General features: G+C 38.4%; 1 protein-coding gene and 1 pseudogene across 2 annotated transcripts; both read right to left on the reverse strand.

Moving 5' to 3' along the window:
* Positions 1–646: 646 nt before the first annotated feature.
* LOC150054033 (cytochrome P450 2C5-like) lies at positions 647–18,218 on the reverse strand. 2 transcript variants are annotated; one of them, XM_090346920.1, is made up of 9 exons: positions 18,042–18,218; positions 16,756–16,918; positions 16,424–16,573; positions 13,830–13,990; positions 11,146–11,322; positions 8,616–8,763; positions 6,520–6,707; positions 2,911–3,052; positions 647–828 (listed from the first exon to the last, which is right to left on the reverse strand). In XM_090346920.1, the coding sequence occupies exons 1-9, from the start codon at positions 18,207–18,209 to the stop codon at positions 647–649; spliced, it is 1,479 nt and encodes a 492-aa protein (XP_090203046.1). In that variant the 5' UTR covers positions 18,210–18,218. The 2 variants fall into 2 exon arrangements, with proteins under 2 accessions (XP_090203046.1, XP_090203047.1); XM_090346921.1 differs by lacking the exon at positions 11,146–11,322 and having other exon boundaries at positions 8,616–8,757.
* Positions 4,329–4,423, reverse strand: LOC150054034 (U6 spliceosomal RNA; annotated as a pseudogene).
* Positions 18,219–18,517: the final 299 nt, after the last annotated feature.

Genomic DNA, 18,517 nt, shown 5'->3' on the forward strand with positions numbered 1-18,517 from the left:
ATATTTGAAATTTTATTTTGTGTTGCCACTAAAGCCAAAGTAAAGACATGAGTGCTAGCTTTTAATGTTTATTCCTGTCTATGTGTCTGCCCCCCAGTATTTTCCTCCCAGAGAAGCTGCTTGTGGATATTGCTTGGGTTTGTTAAATCAACATCTTTAGATATTACAGGTGACATATCCAGAGAGTTTTCCTACCATCTACCATGCGGACAACATGCTATTGTGGGTTTCTAGTTTGATTCACTGCTTCCCTGAATTTTGAACAAAGTGGGAGGGCCCAATAATGACCCTGAGAATGATAAATAATATTTATTATTGTGAAGAGAGGAATGAGTCTGAGTTGTCATATTGTAATCATTTTATTGTTCTGTGATACGAGCATATTAGTAAATCAGTATTAGATAAGTATGAACACTTGGTGTGGTGAATAAAGCTGTTATAAAGCACTGGGGACTGTAGGTATGATTGTGCAGTGTCACAGGAAACCCACCATATGGAGAATGGGTCTTCTGGATCTGGGCGGAGAGAGAAGACATGAGAAGGGAGGACAGGAAGGCATTTCTGACAAGGGAAGGAGGTGACTGGGGGCTCAGAAGAGGGAACTGCAGATAGCTGCCCAGCTGGAGCCACACAGCAGAGCTCTTCTTCAGACTGGAATGAAGCAGACTTTGAATGGAGGTGGCACTGACATGAACCCATTCAGTACCGGTGTAGTATCGAGGTTCTGTAGATCCTGCAGAGATTTCAGGTTGAAGTTTTGTAAAATGGAGGTCAGGAATAAAAAAAGCTCCATGCGGGCCAGGCCTTCTCCAACACAAATTCGCTTGCCTGAAATGAAAGAAGGATATGACTCCTTTTATGCAATGTGAGCATATGAAGCACTGCATTTGTATCCAACAAAAGAAAATGTCTGGGTTCTCTCTGCATCACTGAATGCATGACAGATGGATGCATCCTGGAGGAGGAAAACTGTAAAGGTACTAAGGCAATATGTAATGGGAACTAATGCATTATGAAAAGTTGTGATTTGTAAAATGTGAATGGCAGCACACAAAACACCTGGAATTCCACCACAGAAGTCTAACACAGAAGAATCTTGATGTGGTAACCAGTTTGGGCTACATTTTTAATATCCTGTCTTGAAATAATCCAGAGACAAACCATACATTGAGCCTATGTTCCTTTGAGTCTGGCTTACTTTATTTAATATGATTTTTTCTACATCTTTCCATTTCCTTACAAATGGGGCACAGCGATATTCATTGCAGCACTATTTACCATAGCAAAGATATGGAACCAACCCGGATGTCCCTCAGTTGATGAGTGGATCAACAAGATGTGGTATTTATATACAATGGAATACTATGCTGCTGTCAGAAAGAATGACATCGCCCCATTTGTAAGGAAATGGAAAGACGTAGAAAAAATCATATTAAGTGAAGTAAGCCAGACTCAAAGGAACATAGGCTCAATGGTTTCCCTCATCTGACATAATCAGTAGAAACCTTGGGCTCTTCTAGCAGTGATTCACAATAGAACAAAATCTAGATACATAAATCCATATAGTATGACACTAAATGTAAGGACCTCCAGGATAAAGAAACAAAAGCCATATAATAAGTGATTGTTGTCCTTAACGTACTATGTTATCTCTCTTCTCTTTTATTGTCCCTTGGTTATCTTATATTGTTACAATATTTCATCTTGTTATCTGATATATTTTATATATGCTTAATTAGTTATTTGAAATTGGAGAGGGTAGGGGGGAAATCAAGTTGTGCAGGGGGAGGCGAGAGGGAAATGGAGACCATGACATAAGAAAGAGTATCAATATTTGTGAAGTAAAGTACCTTCTATCTGGTGAATATAATGTAACCCTTCTATTAATTACAATAAAAAATTCTGAAAAAAAGAAATACTGTGAGTAGTATGGTGACACAAGCCTGGAATCTGAACACTTGTGAGACTGAAGGAGGTGAATCACCATCTCCAGTCCAGCCTTAGGTAATCAATAGCTTAAGGTCAGCTTCCTGGACACCATAAATGAGACCCTGTTTTTTATTTTTTATTTTTATTTATTTATTTTTTTGCCAGTCCTGGGCTTGGGCTCAGGGCTTGAGCACTGTCCTTGGGCTTTCTCAAGGCTAGAGCTCTACCACTTGAGCCTCAGCACCACTTACCGGCTTTTTGCTATGCACGTGGGGTACCGAGGAATTGAACCCAGGTCTTTGTGCATGTTAGGCAAGCACTCTACCAGTAGGCCAAACTCCCAGCCCCATGAGACCCTGTTTTTTAAAAAATCAAGAATCCTTAGTAATATTTATTAAAATAAACCAGTAAATACGAGTTAAAAAAATGTTCTGCTCTGTCTTCTGTCTACTCTCAGTCCCCTTTGAAGTATCTCAAATATCGTAAAATGTTGCTTACTCTATTTTCTGTTTAATATGAAAATAGGAGAAAACAATGAATTGGTTAATACTCCCCCTCACAAACCCTGCTCTCTGGTAGTCTGTGATTGTTCTGCCTCGCTGTCCTCAGTGCTCTTCTCTGTGTTATGGGAGACTTTTCATTCTATAGAGGAACCTTGGGGTGACAAATAACTCAAAAAGATTTTGGAGGGGCCTTTGTGAAGATATCCTTTCTCATTGTGAATGAAGGCAGTCTAAATAAGGTTTACTGTTTAGGAAGAGATTGTTATGATATTGGAAAGAAACAATGCAAAGGATATGTGCTATACCTTGCCCAGTTTTGGAAGAAATGCACAGACAATCTAAAGTCCTACTAATTTTGTCAAACAGTCAAGGGATGTATCATGAACAGGGAAAGTGCATGGGCCATGAAAGTGCAGCTCGTAAGCTGAACCCCAGACCCCCAGAGTTAGCTTGAGATATTAAAATGAAACTTTCTTACCTGATGAGAAAGGCATGAAGTAATCACTTCTTTTCAAGTTCTCATTTTCATCCAGAAAGTGGCCAGGGTCAAATATTTCTGGGTTGGGGAATTCCTTGTGATCGTGCAACACAGAAGTCAGTGGTGCCAATATGGTTGTGTCCTGGGAACAACACACACAGATAAGTGAATCTAAGTCTCATCTTTCTATCTAGCTGTATCTATATCCACAACTATATCTACATCTATATCTATATTTTTATCTATTTCTATAATTATATATCTGGATACCCATTCCTAGCTACTCAGGAAGCTGATACCTGAAGATTGCAGTTCTAAGCCAGCTTTGGCAGAAAGTTCTTTGAGGCATTTTATCACTAGTTAATCACCAGAAAACCAGAAGTGGCTCTGTGGTTCAAAAATGGTAGAGCAAAAGAGCTCAGCACAGTCACAGACACTGAGTTCAAGCCCCATGACCAGCCAGAAACAAATAGTTAAAAACATGATAGATACAGTGAAAATCACTTAGTTCCATTGTCTGGTCTACAGGTGATGAAGTCTTTCAACCAATGAATTGCTTTCAGATCATATAAATATCAACACAGAAAATATGGAAAAAACGAAAGTGTCTCCAAAGTTTAACAACTATATGGCAATAGACATAAAAAACCCCAAGGAGCTCAAAAGCATGATTACAATGACAATGATTTCAATAAAGGAAAAAGGGCATGTGAATTTGAAGAGAGTACAAATAACAGCTGAGTGAAGGAAGGAAAACATTGCAATATATCAATGAAGATTTCAATAAAGGTACAGAAATCAAAAAAATTTAAATTTTGCAAATGAAAAGTTATGTAAATAAAATAAAAACAGTAAAAAACAGTGGATCAAATTGAATGCATAATATCAGATATATTAAAGTATTCAGAGACATTAGAATAGTCCAAAAGTCTAGGTGAAAAGAATTATGACAAGAACAGACAAGTCCGTCTGGGAAACTTGAATGATCAAACTGATGAAATACAGCTATAGTGGAACAAGAAGCCTATGATAAAGGACTAGAAATCAAATTCAGTAAAATAATAGAATATTTCCTAAATCTTCAATAGTCCTGATACAGGAGGCCTTTAGGATAGCAAACAGACTATAACAGAAAAGAATCACTCCATGACACATTGTAGTTTAATATTAAATGTTCAGAAAATTTAAAGAGCACTGAAAGCTGCTAAAGAAAAACAACCAGTCATCTATGGTGGGAAGCCAATCATCATAACACCAGATTTCTCAACAACAGAAACCTCAAAAACAAGGAGGATATAAAGCAATGGAAAGTGAACTCCTGCCCATCTAGAATACCATGACTGCATTTGCTCACTCTTCCTCCTTCCTGTGCCCCATGTGTCCCACTCAAAGCTTCCATTTCCTGGTTTTATTCTGATAAAATTATGGAATGTTTCACAAATCCTCATGCAAGGGTAGTGCTGAGCTTCCTGAATTGTTCCTATGTTAGCGTATGTGCTGCCTAAGCCAGCACCACGCTTACAATTTTCCACATATAAAAAGAAGTATCCTAGGCATTCACACAATGAGATCCAAGGAAGATGCTTTTAGGAAAGGAAAAAAAGGCCAATGTCTATGGGCATATGATCATACAAAATAATCTTTTTTGGAATGAACTCAAGGAAATGAAAACATGAGGGGTTTTCCCCCCTGTTTTTGTTCCATTGTCTGTGGAAGTGTAAGGGTAAACAAATACATCAGTGGTACTCACTGGACACTATGTAGGAAATAAAGTATACAACTGTTGTGGGTAGCGATGGGAAGGAAAAAGTGGAGAAAGCCGGTGAACAGTTGACATTGTCCAAGAAGAAGTTTAATCTACTTGACTTATAATAACTAAGGCCTCTGCACATCATTTTTTTGCCAGTCTTGACGCTTTAACTTTGAATTTGGGGTCTGGACATTGTTCTTGAACATTTTTGATCAAAGCTAGCATTCTATGCCTCAAGCCACAGCACCACTTCTGGTACTGAGGAATCAAACACAGGGCTTGATGCATGATAGGCAAGCATACAACTACATTCCCAGCCATGCACATCACCTTTACAATAAAAACATTACCAAAAAACCCAAAACAACAAAAGAAGGTAAGGGCTGGGAGATTGGCCTAGTAGTAGAGTGCTTCCCTAGAATGCATGAAGACCCAGGTTCACTTCCACAAACAGGAAAAGCTGGAAGCAGTGCTGTGGCTCAGGTGTTAGAGCTGTAACCTTGAGAAAACCCAAGGACAATTCTTAGGCTCTGAGTACAAGCCCAAGGAGTGGTAAAAAAAAAGAAAGAAAGAAAGAAAGAAAGAAAGAAAGAAAGAAAGAAAGAAAGAAAGAAAGGAAACTTTAAAAAGAAGCATCATAGGGAATATATCTGATTCAAAATATAATCATATTTAAGTTCAAAATTCACACATAAATAAGAATACAGGGTAAACTTCACTGCAACATTTTTTTAACTACCAAAATATGTAAGACATAAAACTTGGTAGTGAAATATCAAGCTTGAAATCTCTTCTGCCAATTCTAAATGAAACAAGGTCACCACCACCACCAATTTTCTTTTATACCATCCTGGCTGCCAGGGCAAAAATTCAGCAGAACAAAGCTATGGACACAAGATTTGGAAAATCAGATATAAAAAGATTAATCCAGATTTATGGTAATTTACCCTCAAATCTCTAACAAATCTATAGATAAATCATTAGTAATGACTAGTTAATTTCCTGAGTTTACTTATTATGAGGTCATCAGAATTATTAAAGCAATTATGTTTCTATATATCTGGTACAAAGAAAGACAAAGGCACCATAAAAATAAAAATCAAGCCCAGCACTGGAGATCTGTGGCTCATGGTTTGAAGCCATGACTCCAGGCAGGAAAGTCCACGAGTCTCTTATCTCCAGTTAATTACCAGATACCTGGAAGTGTTGCTGTGGCACAAAGTGGTAGAGCACTATTTTGAGTAAATGAGCTCAGGGACATTGCACAGGCCCCAATTCAAGTCCCAAGTCCAACAAGAAGATAAAGTAATAACAGTTGAAAATTCACTATTTAGGAAAAGACTATGATTATATTTGTAAGTGACTCTATTGAAAACATGATATTATGTGGAAATAAAGTAAAGCATATATAAATTGGAAGCATGACTTATTCACGAATTGAAGAAATCAAGGTTACATTTTTTACCCAAATGTATTCTATAATTTTATTGTAGGCATAATAAACACACAAGAAGAACATTTTAGGGGGTTGATGAATAAAGGCTTGTATGTTCATTTGGAAATACAAAGACTGAGATTAGCCAAAAAAAAAAAAAGAAAGAAAGAAAAAGGAAAAAAGAAAAATACCCCAAACAGAAACAATTTAAGGGGCAGAACAAACTGAAAATTCACAGTGCCACATACCAGGGCTATTCATGCATGGATGTGTAAGTCCAAAGTCCCATAACACAGTCTACTGGGCAGCCAACTGTGCTGTGAGACCTTTGCAGCTCTCTCGTGGGGTGTTGGAGGAATAGATTCTCACGGGGCACACAAAACTCAGGCTCCTATGGAGGCTCCCAGAGAAGAAACAAGCCCACCTTGGGAATGACATAGCCTCTGAACTTCAAGTCATGTGTCACTCTATGGGGCAGGTTCATGGGTATGATACTGATGTATCTCTGGACCTCATGCAGCACTGCATCCGTGTAGGGCATGCGGCTCCTGTCCTGCATGCAGGGGCTCCGGTGCCTGCCAATCACTTGGTCAATCTCTTCCTTTACTTTAGCTGGTTGAGACACAAATAAGGAATGGTGAGATAGGAGGAAAGTGGCATCTTATATTATTTTGTTTTGTTTTGTTTTTCCAGTCCCAGGGCTTGTTCTCAGGTCCTGAGCACTGTCCTTGGGCTTTCTCAAGACTAGAGCTCCACCACTTGAGCCACAGTACCATGTCTGGCTTTTCCCTATGATACCCAGAAATTGAACCTGGTTCTTCCTTCATGTTAGGTAAGCACTCTACCACTAGGCCAAACTCCCGACCAGAGACCTCTCATATTTATCCTTCAGTGTCCTTTCCTATAATTTCTGAGCATGCAGATTCCCAGTTGCAAATTTTCTATAGAGAGAGAGCCTTTGTTTTCTTATGGACGAAAGTAAGTCCCTTGATGAATGGAAGTAGGGTGAGAATTGGAGAGTCTTTTTGCTTAAACTCTTTTTCTTGTTAGTTCTAAACATAAAACTTCATGGGAATTTTAGAGACAGACGTTGCTTGGTTTTCCTGCCCTCAGAACTTATTCTGTTAAAACATTTAGGTGAAAGCATTGCATGTCTGGCTCAGTTATTTCTTTTTTTCATATATTTTTTATTGTAGGTAATAGGAGGGTTACATTATATTCACCAGATAGAAGATGCATTACTTCATATACATTGATACCCTTTCTCATTTCTTGATTCCCATTTCCCTCCCCCCACCCTAGCCCCTCATCTTGTTTTCCTCCCTTCCCTATCAGACTTCAAATAACCAAATACTCATATATACAGTATATCACATAACCAGGAGAAATACTGTTACAATATGAGATAACCAAGGGACAGCAAAAGAGATGAGAGATAACATAGTACCTTAAGGACAACAAACACTCATCATATGGCCTTTGTTTCTATATCCTGGAGGTCATTTCAGGTAGCACCATTCTATATAGCCTTATGTATCTAGGTTAGGTTTGTAATAATCAGTAGAAACCTTGGGCTCTCCTACTGATTTTTACAAATGAGGGAAACCATTGAGCCTATGTTCCTTTGAATCTGGCTTACTTCCCTTAATATGATTTTTTTCTAAGTCTTTTCATTTCCTTACAAATAGGGCGATGTTATTCTTTCTGACTGCAGCTTAGAATTCCATTGTGTACAACTACTACATCTTGTTGATCAACTGAAGGACATCCGGGTTGGTTCCATATCTTTGCTATGGTAAATAGTGCTGCAATGAACATCAATGTGCTAGTGGATTTAGTATGTCCTTGTTTCTGGCAGAGTGGGTAAATGCCAAGTAGTGGAATTGGTGGGACATAGGGGAGCTCTATGTTTAGTCTTTTGAGGAACTGCCATACTGCTTTCCATAGTGGTTGTGTGAGTTTGCACTCCCACCAACAGTGTAGTAGTGATCCCTCCTGGCCACATCCCCTCCAGCATCTGTTGTTATTAGATTTCTTGATCCTGGCCATTCTAAATGGAGTGAAGTGGAATCTTAGAGTTGTTTTAATTTGCATTTCTTTTATAATAAGAGATGTCAAGCATTTCTTCTTGTGTCTATAGGCCATTCTTATTTCTTCTTCATAGAAGACTCTCTGGCCCATCTTTTACTGGGATGGTTGTTACTTTGGAGATTAGTTTTGGAGTGATTCAATTTTTTGAGCTGTTGATATATTTTAGATATGAGGCCTTTGTCCGTTGTATGATTAGTGAAGATCTTTTCCCATTCTGTAGGCTTTCTGGTTAATTTGCTGTGGCTCAGTTATTTCATCACTATTGTGTCTACTCTAAGTTTCAGAATTTTTGCAGACTCATCTATTTTTTATTTTCTCCTTTTTGTCCTTGCAGGGCTTATTCTCACTTAAAATTATTTTTTAACATTAGTTTCTAAATCCTAAAATCACAAGCAACATCTTTCCTCTATTTTCTCGTCATTCACCCACCTGTGATGTGGGGATGCTTCATCAGGAGCAGCAGGGCGTATCTCAGTGTTGTGCTTGTTGTTTCTGTCCCAGCACCAAATAAATCCAAGCTGGACATGACCAAATTTTCAGTAGTAAACTCCAATGGTTCCTTGTGATTCTTCTGCTCCTAGGTTTTGATACAATTACATTATTTACCCAAACATGTAATGAGAGTTAATTTACAGTATCGCATAGGGTATTAAACCTGAAGAGTAAAGGACCAAGAGAAATGGACAATGACCTAGTGAGTGTAGTGCATTAGTTGAGCCTAATGCTTCATGGCATTGTGGTGTTCATAGTCTAACTGGTATGGTACTGGGACTATATTTGAAGACATGAAACTCACCGCTTAGCTAAGCAACTAATAATTTGTTTATTTATTTATTTATTTATTTTTGTGGGTCATTGGACTTGAACTTGGCCTGAATGCTATCCATGAGCTCTTCAGCTCAAGGCTACTGACCTACTCCTGGGTCTGGGCATTGTCCCTGAGCTCTTCAGCTCAAAGCTACTGCCATACCCTGGAGTCAAGCCCCACTTCCTGTTTTCTAGAGGTTAATTGGAGATAAGTGTCTCAAGTCTTTTTGTGCCTGGGCTGGCTTTGAACCTTGATCCTCAGATCTCAGCCTCCTGAGTAACTAGGATTACAGGCATGAGCCACCGCACCTGGCTTAATAATTTAATTTTTAAATTAATAATTCTCTCTGTCTCTCTCTCTGTTTCTCTCTCTGTCTCTGTCTCTCTCTGTCTCTCTCTGTCTCTCTCTGTCTCTGTCTCTGTCTCTGTCTCTCTCTCTCTCTCTGCGAGTTCTCCAGTTTAAACTCTGGGATTGGGCACTGTTCTTGGGCTTTTTTTCTTAATTATTTTTTTTGTAAAGTATAGAGGGGTTAGTTACATTTGACAAATAGTAGGTGTATTTCTTCTCATGTTTTGTCCCCTTTCCTTCCTCCACCCCCTCCCTGTTCTTCGGCTTTCTCAAGGCTAGAACCTTACCACTTGAGCCACAGCACCACTTCCAGCTTTTTCTATGTATGTGGTACAGAGGAATGGTACATAGGTCTTTGTGCATGCTGGGCAAGCACTTTACCACTAGGCCAAACTTCTGGCCCCAATTTTCTCTGATTTTTAAAGGATCAGAAAAATTGGATTATTTAAGTATGAAAATTAGGGTATAAGTGTGATAAGTCTGCAGCAAGAACTGGCAATTGAACTTCATTTGATTTTTATAATAGGGCCTCCATCAGAAGAATTGGGTTGAGCAATTGAACTTTTTGTTGTTGTTGATATTGAGTCCAGGCTTTCATCTCAGGACTTGGGTGTTTTCTTTGAGCCTTTTCACTCAAGTTTTGTGCTACACCACTTGAACCACCGTTCCACTTCCCACTCTTTGCTAGTTAATTGGAGATGAAAGTCTTAGGGACTTTAGCACTCAAGCTGGCTTCAAACCTTGATCCTCACATCACAGCCCCTTGAGTGACTAGCTTGGAATTCAGGCACAAGATTCTGGTTGCAATTTAACTTCCTGTATCAAAAATTTACATATGTTCAATACTGCTTGTGGACCTGCTAACAGAAGCAAAACATAAGAGTAACAAGAAGTTAAGAATGGGTTTGTCAAAACAAGGTAGGGAAACGGGAACAGTGGCTCATGCCTGTAATTCTAGCTACTCAGGAGTTAGAAATCTGAGGATCCCAGTACAAAGCCAGTCCGGGTGCTAAAGTTTGAGAAACTCTTATCACCAGTTAACCACCAGACCACTGCAAGTGGTGCTGTGGGTCAAGTGGTAGAGCTCTAGCCTTGGGAAAGCCAAGGACGGTGCTCAGGCCCTGAGTTCAAAGCCTAGGACTGGCAAAACAAAAAAGTACTCTAGAATAGTGTGCTCAAACACCAATATGAAAACTTCCATCTGTCAACATGAATTTGGAGATTTCATAATTGCAGGGCATATATCCTATTATTATCTGGGCTCTACAAATGTTGCAAAAATTAATGAAAATGAAACTGAATGCAACTCTAATGATGCCATGTCATGAGCTAAGGCACTAATTTATCTTATGCTTAAGGCATGAATTTATCTTTCATTCAGGAGAAGTTAATATCCCTAAGATAAAACGATAGAGAAGAGAATCTCTCCTGAATATATCTGCTGTACAAGAAATGTTGAGGAGTCAGCTTTCAAACAGAAACTAAAGCTTATTGATCAATAAACCTCAAAGTATCTCAAACTTTAGCACTGGGCTGGCTTTAAACCAGAGTCTTCAGATCTTAGCCTCCTGAATAGATAGGCTTACAGGAATGAGCCACTGGTGCCTGGCATATTGTAATTATTAAAAAAATTAATTTTAAGTTTCCCAGGATCCTTAGTACAGATTCATTTATATAATTAAGAACTTATTTTTTCACAAACTGCTTGTCCGATTGTTTAAACATCTTTAGTAATACCGATTATTCAATGTGACACAAAATGTTCAAGATTTCAAATAACTGTGTGGATTTTTAACATTTTACCTGTTTCATTTTAATCAGGAAACAATCAATAAAGTCTCTTGGATTGTTAACGTCCAGTAATTTTTCATGGTCTTTTACTCTCTCCAAAATATAATTTTTTACATAAGCAATATTTTTTTTTACTCTTTGATGACTGCCTGGTACCAAATCAATGATATCAGGGAAAAGGTTGTAGATCTAAAAGTAAAAACAGTAATTTATGAGTATATTATATATACATACTACGCATATTATGGAAAGCTTGGATGTAAATAAAGTGTTATAATACTTTGATGTTGAGGGAATTTTTTTTGGAGGGGGGGGCTAGCTTGGGACATATGACCTGGTCAAGGACAGCACTCTACCACTTGAGCCACATCACTACTTCTGACTTTTCCTGAGTAGCTTATTTAGGAGATAAGAGTCTCACAAACTGTCCTGCCTGTGCTGGCTTTGAACCATGATCTTCAGATCTCATCCTCCTGAGTAGCTATAAGTACATAAACCACTGGTGCCCACCTTGCAAGGAAATTTCTATGGAACATACAAAGTGAGAGTGGTTCAAGGATTCCTTAAACTCAGCCTCAAATCAGAGCATCTAAATGACTTCTCCATAATCATATAGTCATTATTATAGAGTTTAGGGCGTGATAAATCAGTACAAGGGAGAACATTGTGAGGATGTTTTATAGTTCAATTTTGTCACTTCTACTCAGACTATCTGGTCCTCTAGGTCACAGTGAAGACTCTGATTCTACTTGGTGATTCTTAGTAGTTTCTACTGTCTCAAATATGCTTCCTCTGTGAGGGAAAATACTTCTGCCTAGTAGTAGCATGAATAGGAGATGTCTGATTGGAAAACAAGCCCGTGGGAAATGTAAGCTTTCACTAAAGATCTGGATATCCACTGATCCACAAGGCATCATTTTGGAATTAAACAAAGCAATTTATAGGAAAATCCCTTTGGGATTTAATGGGAAATATCAAATTAATTATTTGATTTCATTAGCTTGAGTCAATCCTACATTTGCAGATTTTTTATTAAAGAATTTATTAACATTGATTTTTACATCATATTTCAAACGTGTTTGACAAACAAGTATTCAAGAAGGGAATCTCTATATACAATCACCGGCACTTAGTCTTTAGAACATAATCAAAATTAGGCTAAGGGATTGTATATCATAGATACATATTAATGTATGTAATAAAACATTATGTCTATAGAGTCATAAGTGTTTTGTCTATGTAATTGTGTTTATATTTCCAGTACCATGTCTATAGCATTGTATATGCAAATATTGAGTCCTTGCTCTTGTACTGTTTGGCTCTAAATGTCACATATTAAGGATACCATGTGCCTTTTGTTCCTTTGGTCTTGACTTGTCTCACTCAACATGATTGACTCTAGATTCATCCACCTCCCTGCGAATGCCATTATTTTATCTTGTCTGTTGGCTATGTAGAATTCCATTGAATGTATATACCAGATTTTCTGTATCCATTCATCTGAAGTAGGGCATCTGGCTTTTTTTCATCCCCTGGCTATTGTGAATAGTGCAGAGATAATCATAACTGAGCAGGTGTCCTTAGCATATCTTGGATTATGATGTTCAGGGTAGATGCCCAGAAGTGGTATGGCAGGATTGTAGGTAAGGTTAAAGATTGTTTTTAAGTGACAGTAAAATATAGGCTTAGACATCCTTCTCAGATATTTACATTATATTTTTTCCATTTTTATTGGGATTAGTTACTTCTCAAACGTTTTCATTTTGACATGTCCATTTCTGAATGAAATGCATGTTTCTTTTCAGTTCCAGTAATGGGATTTGGTTGAGTTTAGGGCCTCAGGTTTTTGCTTCACTATTTTGCCTATCGCTAGTGCTCTATTTCTTCAGCTCCATTTTTCTTTTTGTTCCTATCTATCTATCTATCTATCTATCTATCTATCTATCTATCTATGTCATTAGTGGGGCTTGACTTCTAGGCCTGGGCATGATCCTCTGCTCAGCAGCTTAAGGCTATTGCTCTACCCCTTGAGCCACAGTGCCACTTCCAGTTTTTTGGTTAATTGGAGATGAGAGTCTCATGGGCTCTAGTTCCAGAGTTGGCTTTGAACTGGAATCCTCAGATCTCAGCCTCCTGAAGCTAGGATTTCAGGTGGGTGCCCCCAGTGCCCAGCTTGGGCCATATTTCTTGCCCAGTTATACTTTGCTTGTTATTTGAGAAATGGAGTCTTGCAGACTTCCCTGCTCTGGCTGACTTCAATCCTTGGTCTTCTAGGTCACAGTCTACTGAGTATAACTAACATTGTAGACATGAGGCAAGAGGGCCCAGCCATGCAGTATATCTAGATGAGACTTGGCGCCTCTGCTGAGTCTCTTTATCCTTCCCTTTCCTGTTTCCCAAACCAATTCCAACAACCTTCCTCATTCCATTTTGGAACTGCAGAAAATGAACTAGATCTCTATCTCTTGCCCTGTAGTAATAACAACTCAGAGTTAATAAAGGGCCTTAATATAAAATCAGAAACTCTGGAGCTACTACAAAACTAGAAGAGGAAAATCACTAGAACACATTCCTTTAGTCAGGAACTTCCTGAAGAGCACTTCATGATTCTTTTCATAGGTCTGTCCTGCTTGCTCTTGATTTGAGTAATCAAAACAAAAAAGTCTTTTCTTAGGAAGAAAAGATCTGGGTTTCACCTGTATCCATTGTGAGCTCAAAATCTTGACATTGTCATTAAATTTCTCCATCAACTTAAGGAATGTCTGGTCTTTATAGTCAAAACGATTCTGGAAAACAAGGGAGCAGATCACATTGGAAGGAGCACAGCCCAGGATGAAAGTGGGGTCACAGGGTGAGCCTGAAGAGTTAGAAACAAAGGAAACATATGTTTGAAATACTTAGCCTTTGCCATCTTTACCAGTTTTATTATGATTTTACTAATAAATTCCTCTAACAGTCAAATATTCAATATGAATTAAGCTGGCTTATCACTTTATCTGAATCCTGACTTGGCCAGTAGAGTCTAATCTGTATAACATTGGCATTTCATACAAATTTACTTTACCTATAGTCATTCAATTCCAGCTATGTCCTATTTTGGAGGAAGACTTTTATATTTCCAATAGTCAATCATTCAGGATAGTAATCTGTTTGCAAAGCCTGCAGACTGCAGAATACTGAGAAAGAAAGGGAGAGAATATGAGGTCCCTGTAGCTTTTTTGAATCACCAATACTGAGAAACTAAAGAGAGAGATTGTACTGGCATTGAAATACTACAAGGAATCAAAGTAAAGAGCAGAATAGATTCATGTGGTATGAGGAAAATATTAACTAAATTTAAACCTTTTATTATATGGAAACCTACAGAAAGTCAATCAGAAACATAAAATTATTAAATAGGAGACATCTTTTTTGTCATTTCAATATTTGAAGGTGTATTTCCCCTCCTTAGGAAATAGTAGTCAGTAAGTCTAATCAAAGACTAAATTTAAGTTATAAACAAATGTGAACATTTGGAATTCTGGGACAAATAATATGTTACATTTATTTTAAATTTGTCTGTCTTTGAGGTGCTATCTATCCTTTGACTGATAAAGCAAAGAATATTTAGTAGCCTGTGGATAGTGAAATTGCTATGTGCAAATTGTCAATATATGTATGGTGATACTGAGTTTAAAAAATAGACCCTAAATATTCATGACTTAAAAGCATTGTGAATTCATGTTGGCCATCTAGATCATAGATTAGTAAATTATTGGACTGCATGTGTGTAGGCTCCTTAAAGATTGACATGAGTCTGAGTACTCAGAGAAACTTAATTATGAATGGGATAGTTGTGGAGATTTTCTGTGATTGCATGTGTGTGTGTTATTTACACAGTTAAGTGATTTTCAGTCTTATTTTATTTGGAAGAATGAATTTAAAAAACCACATCTATTTAGAAAGCAATGGGAGAGTCATATCTGTTGTGACCAGCAGGTGATAGGTGAGTGGACTTGAATCTGGGAGTTATTACTATACTATTTTTCCACATAAAATCTAATAAGCATAGAGAAAGTGATAGGCACAAGTGAAAATTGAACCAGAATATACTAAGAGAAGACTGGATAAAGAATTAATTGTAGGGGCTGGGAGTTTGGCCTAGTGGTAGAGTGCTTGCCTAGCATGCACAAGGACCTGGGTTCGATTCCTCGGTATCACATACATACAAAAAAGCCGGAATGGGGCTGAGGCTCAAGTGGTAGAGCTGTAGCTTTGAGAATGTCCAAGGACAGTGCTCAGGCCCTGAGCTCAAGCCCAGGACTGGCAAAAAAAGAGAATTAATTGTAATAGTTGAAATGGAACTAATGGAATAATTTAATCAATTTGTGTGTTTTAAGTATTCATGACAGCAAGCATAGTTACTTAAAATTTGTAAATAAAAACTCTGAAGTATAGGATATGAAGAAATAACTAATGTTGAACTGTAGCAATTGTGCTCTGTTTGCAGAGAAATAGTTGTTGATGCAAATTATATTAAGACTCTGCAGAGAAATAAAATTATATCTTAAAGTACACCATGACTATCCAATATTACATGCATGGATAACAAGGAAACCTCGAAATGTCAATGAAAATGAGCAACCATGTAGTGGTTTCTGTGTGTAGTCTCTGAGTGATGGTAATTTTGTTACCACCCTGTTCATTTAGCAAGCACTCTTGTGCTAAGAGGTAAACATTGCTCTTTGTGTCTTCAGTAAAGAAACTGAAAACATTGATACGGCTTGTGACTATAATTCTAGCTACTCAGGAGACTGAAATGTGAGGAGCCAGCTGAGCAGCCAAGCTGTGCAAATCTATGACACCTATAGTAACTCAACAGAACAAAAGCTGGAGATGCAGCTCAAATGGTAGAACACCAGCCATGAGCAGAGCAAGTTCAAAGTTCAGAGTTCAAGGCTCCAATATCAGCATAAAATAAAATAAAAATTTGGAGCTGGAAGTTGGCCTAGTGGTAGAATGCTCACCTAGCATGTGTGAAGGCTTGGGTTTGATTCCTCAGTACCATGTACACAATAAAAAACCAGAAGTGGTGATGTGGATCAAGTGGTAGAGCTCTAGGCTTGAGAAAGCCCAAGGACAGTGCTCGTACCCTGTGTTTAAGCCCCAGGACTGGCCCAAAAAATATGAAAATTTGTGTTTGTGATTTCAGATGTAAAAGCAAAAGAATCCTTATCTGACACACATGGAAATTAACAGTGCCCTTTGTAACCCTGCATCTATTGTAATAGCGATGTAAAGCAACTCCCACCCTTGGTTTTCCTCAACTCCTCCACCAGGCAGCAGGCTTCCTCTTGCACACGCTCTTCAATGCTCCTCTTCCCCATCCCAAAGTTCCGCAAGGTCATGAGAGAGAAGCGCCTCATCTCTTGCCATCTGTTCCCATTGCTGAAACCAATTCCTAAACGAGGGGAGGCAGAAACATGGATGGAGAACACCAGCAAGAGGAAGCTGGCAGACAGCAGCCACAGGGATGGCAAAACTCTGCCTAAAGAATCCATCAGGACTGTTTTCCCATCCTCTGTGTCACCACCTCCTCTTCCCAACACACAGATATATATGCACAGGCATATGTACACTTACCAAAGCCTTTAAAACATTTATCAATCAATGGGATTTTGCCTCTGCCAGAGAACTCCTCCCCATGGTCAATCAGAGCTTCCTTCACTGCTTCATATCCATACAACACCACAGTGGGCTTCATTCCCAAATACAGAGTGAACACGGGGCCGTAGACTTTTGACAGCTGTAAGTGAGAAGGGAAGAAAATTACTGGCCAATACTAGTCACCATTTGCTCTTCAAAGTGAGTCTGATCAAATGTGTACCATGGTTATATTTTTATGCTTCTTTATTTTCACCAACACTACATGAAATATTCCCCAAATTCATCTCTTATAAAGGCTGTTTGAGATGGCTAAAGTGTGCCATGCCATGGACCAGGCTGTTGACACACCATTACAATCCATCCTCACATCAAAACAAACACACAGCGGAGTGGTCATATTTCACAAAGAAAGATGGATTCCAAATTCATTTCGAGAGAGAGACCCATGGAGCCCCATAGTTCAACCTCTGCTCATTGAACATTCCATGCTTGAGAAATGTTTGCACAGTCCTTTGCATACCAAATGAATAGCCAGATGATGGGCTTTGTATCACCTGTGAAGCTCTTACTATAGAGAATCTTACTTTCTGGACAAACAAGAGAAAGAAGCATTTTAAAATCAGTATGGGTGATTCTATAGCCAAGTGCAGTTGGGATCTATTCACATTAGAAACAGACGGTGGGCCTACAGAGGCGTCCCCAGATGAAACATCTTCCTAAACCATTTCCTACCCAGCAGCATTCTTGGCCACTGATAAAACTTCCTATGCAAAACTCCAAGTGGATTTTGACACCATCAGAATTCCCCTAAAGGGTCTTATGTTTTCATGTTATCTTCACAATCCTCATAACATCTCAGAGAAGTTCATGTTCAGGAAGATTCAGAATCATAATCCATGTTTAATATGCTGTAAGTGTTTTTGAATTGAGGTATTAATCATAACACTTTCCTTTGTAAGGATAGTCAGAAAAAGATAACAAAACCTTAAAAACCTGTCTGTTGAACTGAGATGGGGAGAACAATCCATAGCATTTGTACTTTTGTGACTGAGACTACAAAAGGACAATAACTCACTCTTATAATACATTACTTCATTCCATGATTAAAATACAAACTGGAATAGTCACAGCATATAACACTTTACACAAGAATTTTTCTTTATAAGAATCAATCATACTACTGTTCCTTTAGCAGTAGATTTAAAAAAATGATTCAATTTGGGGGAGCTTGCTTCCACTGGGGGAGCATGAAGTGTACTTACGTTGCTTAAAGATTTAGTGATGTTTTTAGTATCAACCTGCAGTATATTTCCAATGATTGGGAAAGGGGTGGGGCCAGGAGGGAGCTTCCTTCTCCCAGAGTTCTGTCTCCATATGGAAAAGAGAAGCAGACAGGAGAGACCCAGCACTAGGACAGCTACTGGATCCATGGAGGTCTTCTCTTCTTGCTGAGAGTCCTGTGAGCTTGCAGTGCAGACCTTTTATAATGGGCCTTGAAACTGCAGTGCACACCTCCTTAATACTTTAGTTATTAATCAATTATCTGTTTTGATTAGACTTTGCTCTGTAGATAGAGATAAAGGTAGTTTGACCTGTACACATGTGTCTATTTTCAGAGGATGGGAGATTGCAGTTTATTTGTTGGTGATCACATATTGCTAATTTAAAATGCAAAGCTAGCCAGGCACAGGTGGCTTATGCCTGTCATCCTAGCTACTCACTTGGCTGAGATGAGCAT

The sequence above is a fragment of the Megascapheus bottae genome, chromosome 15 (assembly GCF_031878675.1).
Source record: "Megascapheus bottae isolate mThoBot1 chromosome 15, mThoBot2.hap1, whole genome shotgun sequence".
Taxonomy (NCBI): Eukaryota; Metazoa; Chordata; class Mammalia; order Rodentia; family Geomyidae; genus Megascapheus; species Megascapheus bottae.

Coding starts and splice junctions, on each gene's coding strand:
- LOC150054033 (XM_090346920.1), bottom strand. CDS start 18,209: ATGGATCCAGTAGCTGTCCTAGTGCTGGGTCTCTCCTGTCTGCTTCTC. Junction 8,764..11,145: donor TCCTGATTAAAATGAAACAG/GTAAAATGTTAA, acceptor ATCAAAACCTAG/GAGCAGAAGAATCACAAGGA. Junction 829..2,910: donor CTTCATGCCTTTCTCATCAG/GTAAGAAAGTTT, acceptor CTTTCATTTCAG/GCAAGCGAATTTGTGTTGGA.